The sequence below is a fragment of the Adiantum capillus-veneris genome, chromosome 11, assembly GCF_014529385.1.
Source record: "Adiantum capillus-veneris isolate H3 chromosome 11, ASM1452938v2, whole genome shotgun sequence".
NCBI classification, from domain to species: domain Eukaryota; kingdom Viridiplantae; phylum Streptophyta; class Polypodiopsida; order Polypodiales; family Pteridaceae; genus Adiantum; species Adiantum capillus-veneris.
In genome coordinates, this window is record NC_140941.1 from 137,955,478 (window position 1) to 137,967,136 (window position 11,659).

The following is an 11,659-nucleotide window of genomic DNA, read 5'->3' on the forward strand; positions in this document are numbered from 1 at the left end:
CATTCCTACTAACCGAACTTGAATTGACACATATCGAGGAACACATTGATTCCTAAGAAAATCACTCCCAATGTTTCATATCAAGAAGCATCCTTGCATCATTTTCAATTTTAGAATATGATGTCCACTCCATCATTATTGTGACATAGCTCGTCCTTCGATTTTCAATATAACACTGGTGTGTGTTGATGTTTTTAGAAGACTTTAAAAGAGGACATAAAGACCTGACACATGAACAACCACACCAAGTGCCCAATGACAAGTATGAGGAACATATGAAAGTAAATTTTTTCAAAGCTTACTAAGCAACACTTTGATCCCAAAGAATCAATTTTGGAAGGGTCTCACTAGCATTTCCTAAAGCTATTGATAATGTTAATATTGAGAAAAAATCTTGAATGTATTAATTGGTAAAAAAAAGTGAAACAATGTAAGTAACCAGGCCGGTCTATGCTAAGGTAGATTTGTTAACATGCGAGTTCATCAGTCAAAAGGGTATAACAACATAACATGCATTCTCTATTGTGTCCGAAGGAGCTAGCTTGGTGGGTTGAGTCTTCGTCCTTAGTGACCCAGGTCATGGATTCGAAGGCGGCCAAGCGACCTTGGTAGTTGCTCATGGATGTCCTTTGTATCAACACGAGTGGGAATGCCCTACTGCTACCAAAAGAGGGGGGGGGGGGGGGGGGGGGGGGGGGGGGGTTTGTTTTATTTTTTTTACCATAAGCGCAGGGAATTTATATTAAAAGAGAGCAAAATGATACAAAAAAAGCTGAAGCCAGGACTACTACCAGCTGAGAAACATACAATCGAGTGATAATCATCCAGTACAAGTGCATCATATATACAAAGAAACACCCTTCATTCTAGCTTGTCGATTTCGGCCTGGAGCCATTCCAAGTAATAATGACCTTCGTTGAGCATGTCCTCCAGATGAGCTATTTCTATGTCCAGCTCATTCTCCCAATCATCTCTGGCAAAAACTTTGTCCTACAGGTTACTCCCACCAGCTCCCCATGACTGCACTCGATCGTAAAAATGCTTGGAATCTTTCAAGATGTCTTTCTTAGTCCGGTAGAGTGTGATTTGATCCTGTGTAATCTTCATATCTTGCACATTAACAAAGAGAGCATGGTTCTCAGACTGGGTGTCTGGTAAGCAACCTCAAACATTTTACAATTTCTCATCCGCCAGATCAACCACAGAAATTCTGCTCTAGACTTATTCCAAAAAACGGATAGCACTCCTGCATAATCCCCCAGCAAAAATTGTTTCCACGAGGGAGTGAAACCAAGAGTTCGGGATAGAGGGGCCAATATTTTTCTGTTTTGCAGGGGCAGGCTAAGAATAAGTGAGCAATGTCCTCGATGACCATATTACATCTGCAACAAATCCCATTACTGAGGTTGGCTTTGAGAGCCCTCTTTCCTGTCCAAAGAGCCTTGTGAAGGATAAGCCAAAGCAGCACCGATTTCTTAGGCTCAATTGAGGGAGCCCAGATGTGGGAGAATTTGAACTCCCATTGTTTCCGAGAGTAGCCCACTCGCCACCTCCTATTTAACGTGCCCGGAATTGCGTCAGCCACCCGGTTATGAGACCAAACAGGGTTTTGCAATTTGTACTGACCTGCCCAAACAAAGGCTTGAATGTCAAGGGGGAGGGGATCTTGAAGAGTCCAAGTTAGAGGAGAAGGGAACTCCTGGATCCTTGATATGATAAGCTGGAAATCCCAGGGTTTGAGTCTGAACTTAAGGGCCAATTGGAGCTCGTCCAGCCAACATCTATTTACAGGATCCCATAGTTGGGACCAGGTTTTGAGTCCCTTTTTGTGGAGAATCAGAGCCCTCCTTGTAACAGACTGAGGTAGAGGGGGAATGTCTAAACAAGACCACCAAATTGAGTCATTTGGAGGAACTGAGTATTTATGCTTGTAGAGGGAATTCAAGCAGATGTTAGCCCTATGTCTGTTCCAAGCTTGGATGATGGATCTTAAAAGGTCCGACCCTGCTGAGATAATGGTCTTATTCCCAAAAAATACCACAGCAGTGGGTAGATGAGACCATCCTTTCATGTCGGCCATCCTGAACCTGACTGATTTTCTGAACAGCCGCCTTGCCCACTCCTCGGTAGGATGAAGGAGAGCAGAGATGACCAACTTGACGGCCATTTTATCAGCTATAAAATTGAGATTTTGGATACCCAACCCCCCTTTTTCTTTAGGGAGAGTACAAATATCCCAAGAGACTTTTGCATATTTCTTAGCAAAGGGGTCCCCTGCCCGTAAAAAGTTTTGACAATTTTTATGATCCGACTTAAATGGCAATCATCAGGTCTCCAACACCCCAAGAAGAACAGAACACACGCATTCAGAAAGTGATTGATGACTACAACCCTCCCAGCAAGAGAATGTTGGAATCCAATCCACCTATTGAGTTTAGACTAGAACTTGTCACACACCCACTCCCATCTAGTATTGAGCGAGACTCCGAATCCCATCGGGATGCCAAGAAGTCTGAAGATTTCCCCTTCCTTGATGAGTTTACAGTCAGACTGGGCCACCCAATCCGGGAGGGAAGACTGAGAGAAGATCCTTGTTTTACTGTGATTCACTTGGGATCCAGAAGCTAGACAGAAGATACGCATGACAGCCCAAAATTCCACAAGGGTGGCTTCCTCACTAGAAAGTAGGGCATTTGTATCATCAACAAATTGGGACAGACATTGCTGGTCCTCAGTGCCCAGGATGGTAATGCCTTTGATGAGGCCCTTCAACATTCTATCTTTTACTAGACAGTTAAGGGAGTCGGCTGCAATGGCAAAAAGAAGAGGGGCCAGAGGACAACCCTGTCTCACTGATCTGGCGAGGTTGAACACATCGGACAGTGAGCCATTCAGAGATAATCTAGCACGCGCATTGCCCATTAGGGTTTGAACAAAAAGAACCATATTAACTCCAAAACCCATTGCTTCCATACATCTCAGAATAAATGACCATTCCAATCTATCATAAGCTTTATCAAAATCAATCTTGACAAATACAAACTCCTAACCAGATTCCATAGCATGGTCAAAACCCTCCCATTAGGAGATCACTGCTTCAATCAGTTTTCGACCTTTTATAAATCCTTTTTGTTCTTTGGAAATCCATTTCATGAGCAAAATGCACATCCGATTAGCTTCTGCTTTGGCAAAAATCTTGTACGCTGTGTTCAGCATCGTCAAAGGTCTCCAGTTTGACAGGTCATTTTTGACCCCTCTCTTGTGCAAAAGTTTGATTACTCCTGTGTTAATAGAGCATGGGAGGGCCTTGTGAGAAAGAGATTCTTAGAAACGGAGCCAAGATTTCTTTAAACTGCTGGAAGAATTCCGAGGGAAGCCCATCCAGACCAGGAGTTTTGTTGGGCTTGAGATTCTCAATCTCCTGCAGGATATCGGAAATGGTCAGCGGCGAGCCAGCAAGTGAGGCTTCTGATTCAGGGATGACTTTGACCCTGCAGGATAGCGTGTCAATATGAGCTTATGTGGCTTCTATGGAGAATGACTCTGGAGGGTTGAACAAAGAGGCAAAATGAGCCCTCACGTACTCGAGATTCTGTTCATCTGTACTAATAGGAGAAGTCCCTTTAAACAGAGGAATACGATCTCTGGCATTCTTTTTACGGAGAGATTTAAACATCTCCTTGGTAGGTATGTCCACTTTGCCTGCCCACCACTGTTTGAAAAAGACATTAGAGTGCATGTGTATTAACTCTTCTTGATGGTTGATTAGCCTTCTGAGGGAGGAGATCTGATCTTGAATCTCTGAAGAGGGGGGGGAGGCCTCCAAAGTAACCAGTTCATCATAAATTTTGTCCCTATGTTGCTTGCGGATAGAAGAGACTTCCTTTCTGAACCGGATCAAGCTGGCTTGGGTGCCCTTAACTGCCTTGCTCCAAGCTCCTGAGGGAGAACGGTATTCTTGGAAGGCTTGAGCCCAGATTTTTTTGACAGCTTCCTGGACCAACTTGAACTTGAATAGCGAGGGATTGGTGTGAAACCAGATGTCCCTGAGTTTAGAACTTTTGTCATCGATGGTGAGAATGATAGGGTAGTGGTCAGAGATGCAGGTATTGTACCGGGTCTTGGCTTTGACTCTGGAAAAGGAGTTCACAAGGGAGACATCTAGGTAGCATCTATCAAGTCTAGCTTTCCTAGCTAGATTCCCTTTGCCATAGTTTTGCTAGGTAAATTCACCGATTGTCCCAACATCCACAGTTGTTTACTTTGTTTAAGAGATTCCCAGGCCTTCTGTTCAGCCCCTCTGACCGTTACTCCTTTGGACAAAAATCTATCCTCCAGAGATTCGACCATGTTAAAGTCGCCAATTAAAATAAGGGGATCATGGAGAAGAGCTAGCTCCTCCCAGAGTTTAGTGCGGTCTTCCATAGACCCACCAACATAAACCCCGACTATTCTGGCATTAATTGGGTGGGGGATGAATACAGAGCACCAGTTGTGCCCTGAGCAAGGGGCCATGTTGGAGGATCTGAATTCTTCAAGGATCCCAAGAACACATCCTCCCGAACCATGGGAGTGAGAGTCAACAATCCAGAAGTGCTTGGATGAAATGACTTCCAATGCAGACAATAAGTTATGACCTGAGGTCTTGACTTCCTGGAAGACCAGAAACTCAGAAGGACTATTCTGAACCCAGGAGGCTATCCTCTTGACTTTGTTGGGGTCTGAGAGACCCTTCACATTCCATGAGAGAACTTTCATTTGGGAACCCGCTTGTTTTTGTTGTTGCTAGATTGCCTAGGTGGAGTATGGGCCACACTAGCATGGTTTCTTTTGTTATCCTTAAGGACTTCCATAGGAGAGGGACCATTATGGGCAGGGACCATAGCCATTTCTACCACCGGGACATTTTCTTTGTTAAGGTCCAGAAGGGTTTGGTTGTCGAGAGCATTGACTTCGTCTTCTAGACTCGTATCTGCCTGGGGTTGTTGGGATTGAGTTGGGGGGATGAACTCCCCAGAGTCATCTGAGTCTGAATCAACAAACTCGTGTAGCTTGGCCAGTATAGCAAACCGGTTAGGGGGTTTACCTTTGAGGTCGTTTCTGTTAGCAGGATTAGGTTTATTCGTGACAATGTTGGCTCTCTGTCTCCCCTGATTGGGAGGACTATTCTGCTGAGCGGCTTCAGGAGGTCTGGCTTGTGAATCCGACTGAGGTTGGGAGCTAGGTGCAGCAGGGACAGGGGAAACTTTGAGAGGACAAAGTGGCCTCTTTTGCCACACAGGAAGCAGGTATTTGGAAGATACTTATATTCAATAGGTTGGTCGAAGACCTCGCCCTCGTCGATTTGTATTTCGATGGAAGGAGGAAGCTTGTCGGGGTGGGAGATATCCATCTCCACCAGAACCTAAGGGTGCCAGGCAGGGTTGAAGAAGTCATGTTTAGGTCTGCCTCCTAAAACCTTACCAAGCCGTCCTGCAATAGGGGAGAGGTGGCTATACAGGTGGAGGGGAAGGTTAGTGAACTCTACCCATACATGGTAGTTTCTGGAAGCTGAGACCTCTGGATTGAAATCCTTGTTCCAGTGGAACAGATAGAGTGGGGAGTTTCTTATAACCCACCGACCATAGCTCAACGCCTGAAAGGCCATTTCAGACTCTCGAAAAACAAACAGAAAATGGTTCTTGGGTAAACAGTGGATAGAGTCGACCTCTAGCCCCCTAGAGGTCCACTGTTGCTTCACCCAGGTTTTGAGGATTTCCACGGGTCTCGACAAAAGACCCACCAGCGCTTTGCTTTCTAGTTCCTTCTCCACCTTTCTGACTTGCGAGGAAGGTAAAAGGATTGAGGTGGTACCTTCTGGAGCTTGTCCCTCGCTAGATTGAGGATTTCTAGCGCCTGGACCGCATTGAAAAACCGAGGGGATTGATGAAAGCCTCCTCCAGGAGCAGCTCCAGTAGCTTCTTGATGACTTCTTGGTGACTGGCAGAGAGGGACTCAGCCATCTTGGGTTGATCTTTCCTGTAGCAGACTCTGTCGGGCAGAAAGGGCCTGTATAAGCTTCTCTGCTAACTCTGGGGGGAGCACTTTTGCTATCAGGGGGTCCGCACTTGACACGGGTAGAGGAGGGACGAAGGGCGCCAGGTGTGCGGATGGGACATTGGGCAGAAGAAGTGACGTTCGCTGAGGCAAGGCGTTCGCTGCGTCCCATGCAGGACGGTGCGTGTGATTGGAAAGGGGGGCACTGGGGAAAAGAAGAGGGGAACATCCCGCCCTAGCGGGCAGGTACGACGAAGAAGAAGAAGAAGTAAGCCATAGCTAGCACTTGCTAAACGCAGGCTAACCCTAGCTCAACTCTCTCAACCACTACGTTCAGAAACCCCTAGGAGGATCCCGCGGGGGGGGGAGGGAGGTTGTTTACTATTTTGTTCATGAAAGAAATATGTAAGAAGAGGGTTCCTATTATCACCATTGGTGGAATTGGCAGCCATTTTATCCATGAGCAGAGAGAGAGAGAGAGAGAGAGAGAGAGAGAGAGAGAGAGAGAGAGAGAGCTCTAAAATCCTCATCATCAATCATGCAAAATTTATAATCAAAATAGAAACTTTCAAGTTTGGCTTGTAACAAAGAGATCCATCATATTAAAACTCCAAACAATATTCAACAAGGCAATTAATTAGAAAAGATTTAAAAGAGGGGGGAGGGGCGGGGGGGGGGGGGGGGGCGCACATGAGAAAGTCATGGGAGAATATCATCCATAAGGTACAAAAAGCCAAAAGGCCGAGAAATATAGAACTTGGAAGATAAAAGTGCATGTATGTGTGTGTGTACATGAAGTAATATGCAAAGCAAAGGTTTAGAAAAGGGATCGGAGAACTAATTAAGAATGATACAGAGCTTCCTTCCTTCCGCAAGCTCATGAAATAAAGGCATTAAGATCAGATAAATCCCAAAGTATGGCATCAACAGATGTCAATGGAGGAGGCTGGTCTGTGAGCGACGTGTTGTTCATGTGTGATGAGCTATATTGATGGTGAGTAGTAGCGGCGGCCATATCCAATGGTCCAGGCAAGTTACTACACGTTGAGCTACTTCTACTCGTGCATGTGGGACTCCAATTTGCAGCGACAGTACTATTGCAGTCCCCTCTTGATCGATGATTCCCAGCTTCCTCATCATTTTGCCAATTGAACGCATGGTTTTGGACTTCCTTGTCTGCATGCTGCTCTTCTTGTACGTTGCTAAACCAAGGGTGGGGCTCTGCAATATGGCTTTGCAAGTCAGCTTGGCTTGTCAGAAATTTCTCCGCATCATTCGCAAGCGATGAGTGATTTGAGATTGAGTAATTATGCTCCATTTGAGGTGTGCTTCGTTGAGCATGTAAAGTGTTGGCCGCCTCCTCATTTGCTATTGTGGACCTCTTGGGCACCGAACCTATGGCATAACAGAAGACAATATATATGAAACATCATACTGCCATTCCATTGCTACACTCTTTTTAAATGGACTCATTTAGAAAGAGTTAAGGCACACATGTCGTGTGCATGTATTTATGTATGACTTGATTACTTCTGTGTCATATGTGATGTGCACACATCTGCCCTTGCATGTCAATATTTGACTATGGGGTTTGATTATACAAAGAGAACATCTAGCATGAAACATAAAACGTGTGTGCAATACATGCATGTATGAGCAGGTAGACAATGAGATGTTGTATAGAGGACCTACCAGAAATTGGAGTGGAGGTATTCTGCATGTCAATCATTGATCTTACATGTGGGGCATCCTCTCGAGGGCGATTATTGAATCTATTAGAGAAGGAACGGGTTTGCAAAGAATCCGCATGTAAGAAAAAGGGGATGGATGTGCAAGGGCTTGCAATATTGTTAGATAGGGCGAGAGGAGAGGATGTGGGTGGAGGGTTAAGAAAACGGAGATAGGGAGGGAAAGTGCTTGATGGAGATGTATTGCTGTGGAGAATGTTGTTATGAGTAGTGGTTGAATATGTGGCTTCCTTTAATCCTTCCTTACCTGCACCCACCGCCCGGCTTGTTAATGGGCATGATAGTGAAAGTGAATAAGGCATGTTGACGTGGTTGACAAGTTTGGAGCTAGTTTGCAAAAATGGAGAGATAGGCCTCAAGAAAGGTTGTAGGTGCGGGCGATCAAAGACGGCTTCTGTAGTGGGTGACGATGTAGAGGAAGAGGCCCCTGGAGCTGACAATACTATGGGCGAACCCATATTGAGAGGGGACGTCGATGGCATTGATGATGGATTGCATCTCATTATGACATTTAGCATGTCATCCTTGAAGCAACCCAATGCAACATCTGTGATCTGCATGCAACATCCTGCAGTGTTGGGCGACCTTGACGTGCTATGCACGCTATCACCACTTCCGGTCTGCGATGGCATAGGGGCCATGGCACCCATGCTCCCTGCAAGGTCAGCTAGAAGCTGCGAGATAGGCTTGTGTGTGATGGGATCGATTCCCATCTCGCAAAGCTTCTTCTTGAGTCGAGTGTTCCAGTAATTCTTCACATCATTGTCTGTGCGTCCTGGAAGTTGGGCTGCAATCAGAGACCACCTGCAAGCGCTTTTCATCTTTCAGACTACTATACAAGTGTCACTTGCATTGTGAGGGATCATGTGTGTGTGTGTGTGTGTGTGTGTGTGTGTGTGTGAGAGAGAGAGAGAGAGAGGATCAATTGATATGTCCACATATGAATGCAAGAATTAGGTCTCTCCAATCTCGGAAAAATTAAAAGCCTTTCAAAACATCTTAAGTGTACTGGCCTAAGTGAAGGGTGAGTTTAGAAAACGAAAGACCCAAGAAAGTGGAAAGTCAAAAGACCTTTTGTGTCCATATAAAGAGATAGTTGAGTGCACTATATTGATACATTTGTGTTTTTCTTTTATTTTTTTTTTAAAAAATACATTTTCTTCTATGTGAACTATATATGACGTAGTCAACATATTTATTTTTTAAGCCTTATATTAACAATTAATAGATGGGAAACTAAATTTTTTTTATGTGAATCAATTATCAAAAGTATTTCAGGATATGAATTTTGAGAAAATGTAGAAAAAAAGGGAGAGAATGTCAGGTCATAAGAAAATTGGACGTGCTTCTCAGCCACAATCTTCCTAGCCACCTCCAAATTTCTATTTCACACAAGCATAAAAGCATAGGAAACCCCCTCCCCCCTTCTTCCTTCCTCTAAGTTAAGATTTTTTTAATATTTTTCTACATTCAAGAACGCTTGTTAGAAGGCAGGAAGTCCAACATTCACACGCAAGCATAAATGAGCATGGAGCATGCTTTTTCAAACCCCCCTCCCCGGTGGCCCCCCCCCCCACCACAATACACACACACACACACACATTGAGAGCTGCGATCCTCAAGTGGCCTCCAAGATTCGGTCACCTGATGGGCATGGTACTGCTGATCTCTCTCTCTCTCTCTCTCTCTCTCACACACACACACACACACAGCTGGAATCCAGATTCTATCTGTCAGCTAGTTGACGTGGGTTGACGGGGAGTAATTAATAGAAATGCTAAATTGAATGGGATGATGTAGACATACCTGCTTCCAAGGGCGGCATGCAGTTTGACGATAGTCTGTTCCTCATGATCGCTAAAGCGCCCATGCTTCAAGTCTGGCCTCAAGTAATTAGTCCATCTCAGCCGGCAGCTCTTCCCGCATCTCTGCAATCCTGACGTACAATTAACGCCGTCCACGCAATTAAGGAAATTATTAAAAAAACAACAAACGTCTAATTTTTCAGTGTTCTCTAACATCACAAAAACAAAACAAATTCTTCCCAAGTAGTTAATCTTTTGCGTTCCATTAATTCAATTATTAGCTTAGACTCTGAATTGACAATACTCATGGCTATATATCATTATCAATTTCACTCTCTGCAACAACTTTTTAATTGCATTGGCTGATCATCTTACATAAATTACAACCCACTAAGCGGAAGCCTAGGCTTCTTGCAATTATAAGCTTATTATATATCAGAAGAAGATTTAGAAAGTTTCTTATGTAGGAGAATGGAGTCTTTTCATTGTTTTTCATACAATGCATAACATCATGAGCTTCTGCTCAAGAGGCACCGCATACCTAGCTAGGTACGATTGGGGCAAGGGACCACCGGCCCCCCAAACGGGCCGGCGGTCCCGTGCCCCCAATCGTACCTAGCTGCTAGGTATGCGGCGCCTTTCTCACAGACGTTCATGATGTTGAGGTAAGTCACAATGTGGGAAATATTGTGAGAATAATTTGTCCAAAACTTCTTGTGATATATATATGATGGCAAGCTTGTAGCTATCACTTCCATTGTTTGTAAGCTAAATGCAGCAGCTAAAAAACAGAGTCAAGTAAATGCAGAGGAATGAAAAAAAAACATATGCAATTTAATGAATGGCCTTCATGCGTCTTCTCTTGTGTGAAAAATGCAGGACAATGAAAGAGGTGAATTATAACTTGCTTCGACAGCCTAAGCGCGTAATTACCTGCTTTCTTCGGGAGAGTACGCCAGCTGCCAGTGCCATGTTGAGCTACACATGAAAGCAATTTTGCATCTTCCTCTGGTGTCCACGGCCCTCTCTTCACACTATCCTTCTCACAGCAAGGAGCCCTGCCCATCTTCCAATAACTTGCCTCTCTCACTAGACACTAATTAATTGCCTCTCACTTACCACTAGAATTTGTCTCTCAACACAAGCTTTCTAAGTATAAGCAGCACTAGAATTAGCACAAAACTGCAATAATGGCAGTCACGTACTGCTAATTAGCTGAAATGGTTCAAGTTTCAATTTCTAATTGAGTTTTTGGGTAATATTAAGGGAAGGGAGACACTAAAACGCGTGCTAGTATAGCCAGTGGCAATGGCTTCTTTCATCAAACTACACTGCCCGATGGGATAATTGGAAAGCTTCTTGGGAGCTAATTAAGAGCACACTTGATTTACACCCAGCTAGCAAGAGTCTTATGAGTCTGATGATAACATTCATGACGTTTTGTGTAAGGATGCCTCCTTTGTAGCATGAGAGAGAGAGAGAGAGAGAGAGAGAGAGAGAGAGTGCGCTCTTGTGGCTTGCTTACACACATACACACGAGCTGATGACGAGTTGCAAATGGCACAAGTTCATGGTGATCACGCAATGTGTGCTTGGACGTTAATTGTATGCCCCAATTCTAGTGTTATGCGCGCACACCTCTCTCTCTCTCTCTCTCTCTCTCTCTAGTCTCCATGCTTTACATGTTCTCCAAGCATCCACTTGGCTTGCCCTACTGTGTTCTTGTTCGTTTCACAAGGATATGTGCGAGCCCTTTTAAAATATTCGTGAGTTTGTCCTTAGTGCATGACTCCACCACTGTGCCCTTTGCCGCAAGTATGACCGTGTAGAAGATCTCACTTGACGCTCTTAGCAAGGTCATCGAGTTTGCAATTTTGTTTGTACTCCTTGACATTCAAATTTGCATACACTCTCTCTCTCTCTCTCTCTCTCTCTCTCTCACACACACACACACACAATATCACTTCTTGAGATCAAGACTCATCAAACAGATGTTTGAGGTCTCTCCGGATTGTTTCTTCAACATTGAATATATATTGATTTTGTTATTTAGGAAAAACTGCTCAAAAT

The 11,659-nt window shown here is 44.4% G+C and overlaps 2 protein-coding genes across 3 annotated transcripts; both read right to left on the reverse strand.

The window, feature by feature from the left end:
- Positions 1 to 990: 990 nt before the first annotated feature.
- On the reverse strand, positions 991 to 2,167 carry LOC147448097 (uncharacterized). Its single transcript, XM_086523749.1, has 2 exons — positions 1,627 to 2,167; positions 991 to 1,151 (listed from the first exon to the last, which is right to left on the reverse strand). Exons 1-2 carry the CDS (start codon positions 2,165 to 2,167, stop codon positions 991 to 993), a joined length of 702 nt encoding a protein of 233 aa, XP_086379875.1.
- A 4,579-nt stretch (positions 2,168 to 6,746) lies between these two features.
- Positions 6,747 to 11,253, reverse strand: LOC147448098 (uncharacterized). 2 transcript variants are annotated; one of them, XM_086524488.1, is made up of 4 exons: positions 10,523 to 11,253; positions 9,591 to 9,712; positions 7,729 to 8,588; positions 6,747 to 7,431 (listed from the first exon to the last, which is right to left on the reverse strand). In XM_086524488.1, the coding sequence occupies exons 1-4, from the start codon at positions 10,559 to 10,561 to the stop codon at positions 6,914 to 6,916; spliced, it is 1,539 nt and encodes a 512-aa protein (XP_086380614.1). In that variant the 5' UTR covers positions 10,562 to 11,253; the 3' UTR covers positions 6,747 to 6,913. The 2 variants fall into 2 exon arrangements, with proteins under 2 accessions (XP_086380614.1, XP_086380613.1); XM_086524487.1 differs by having other exon boundaries at positions 9,591 to 9,720; positions 10,523 to 11,252.
- Between the last annotated feature and the right edge of the window lie 406 nt (positions 11,254 to 11,659).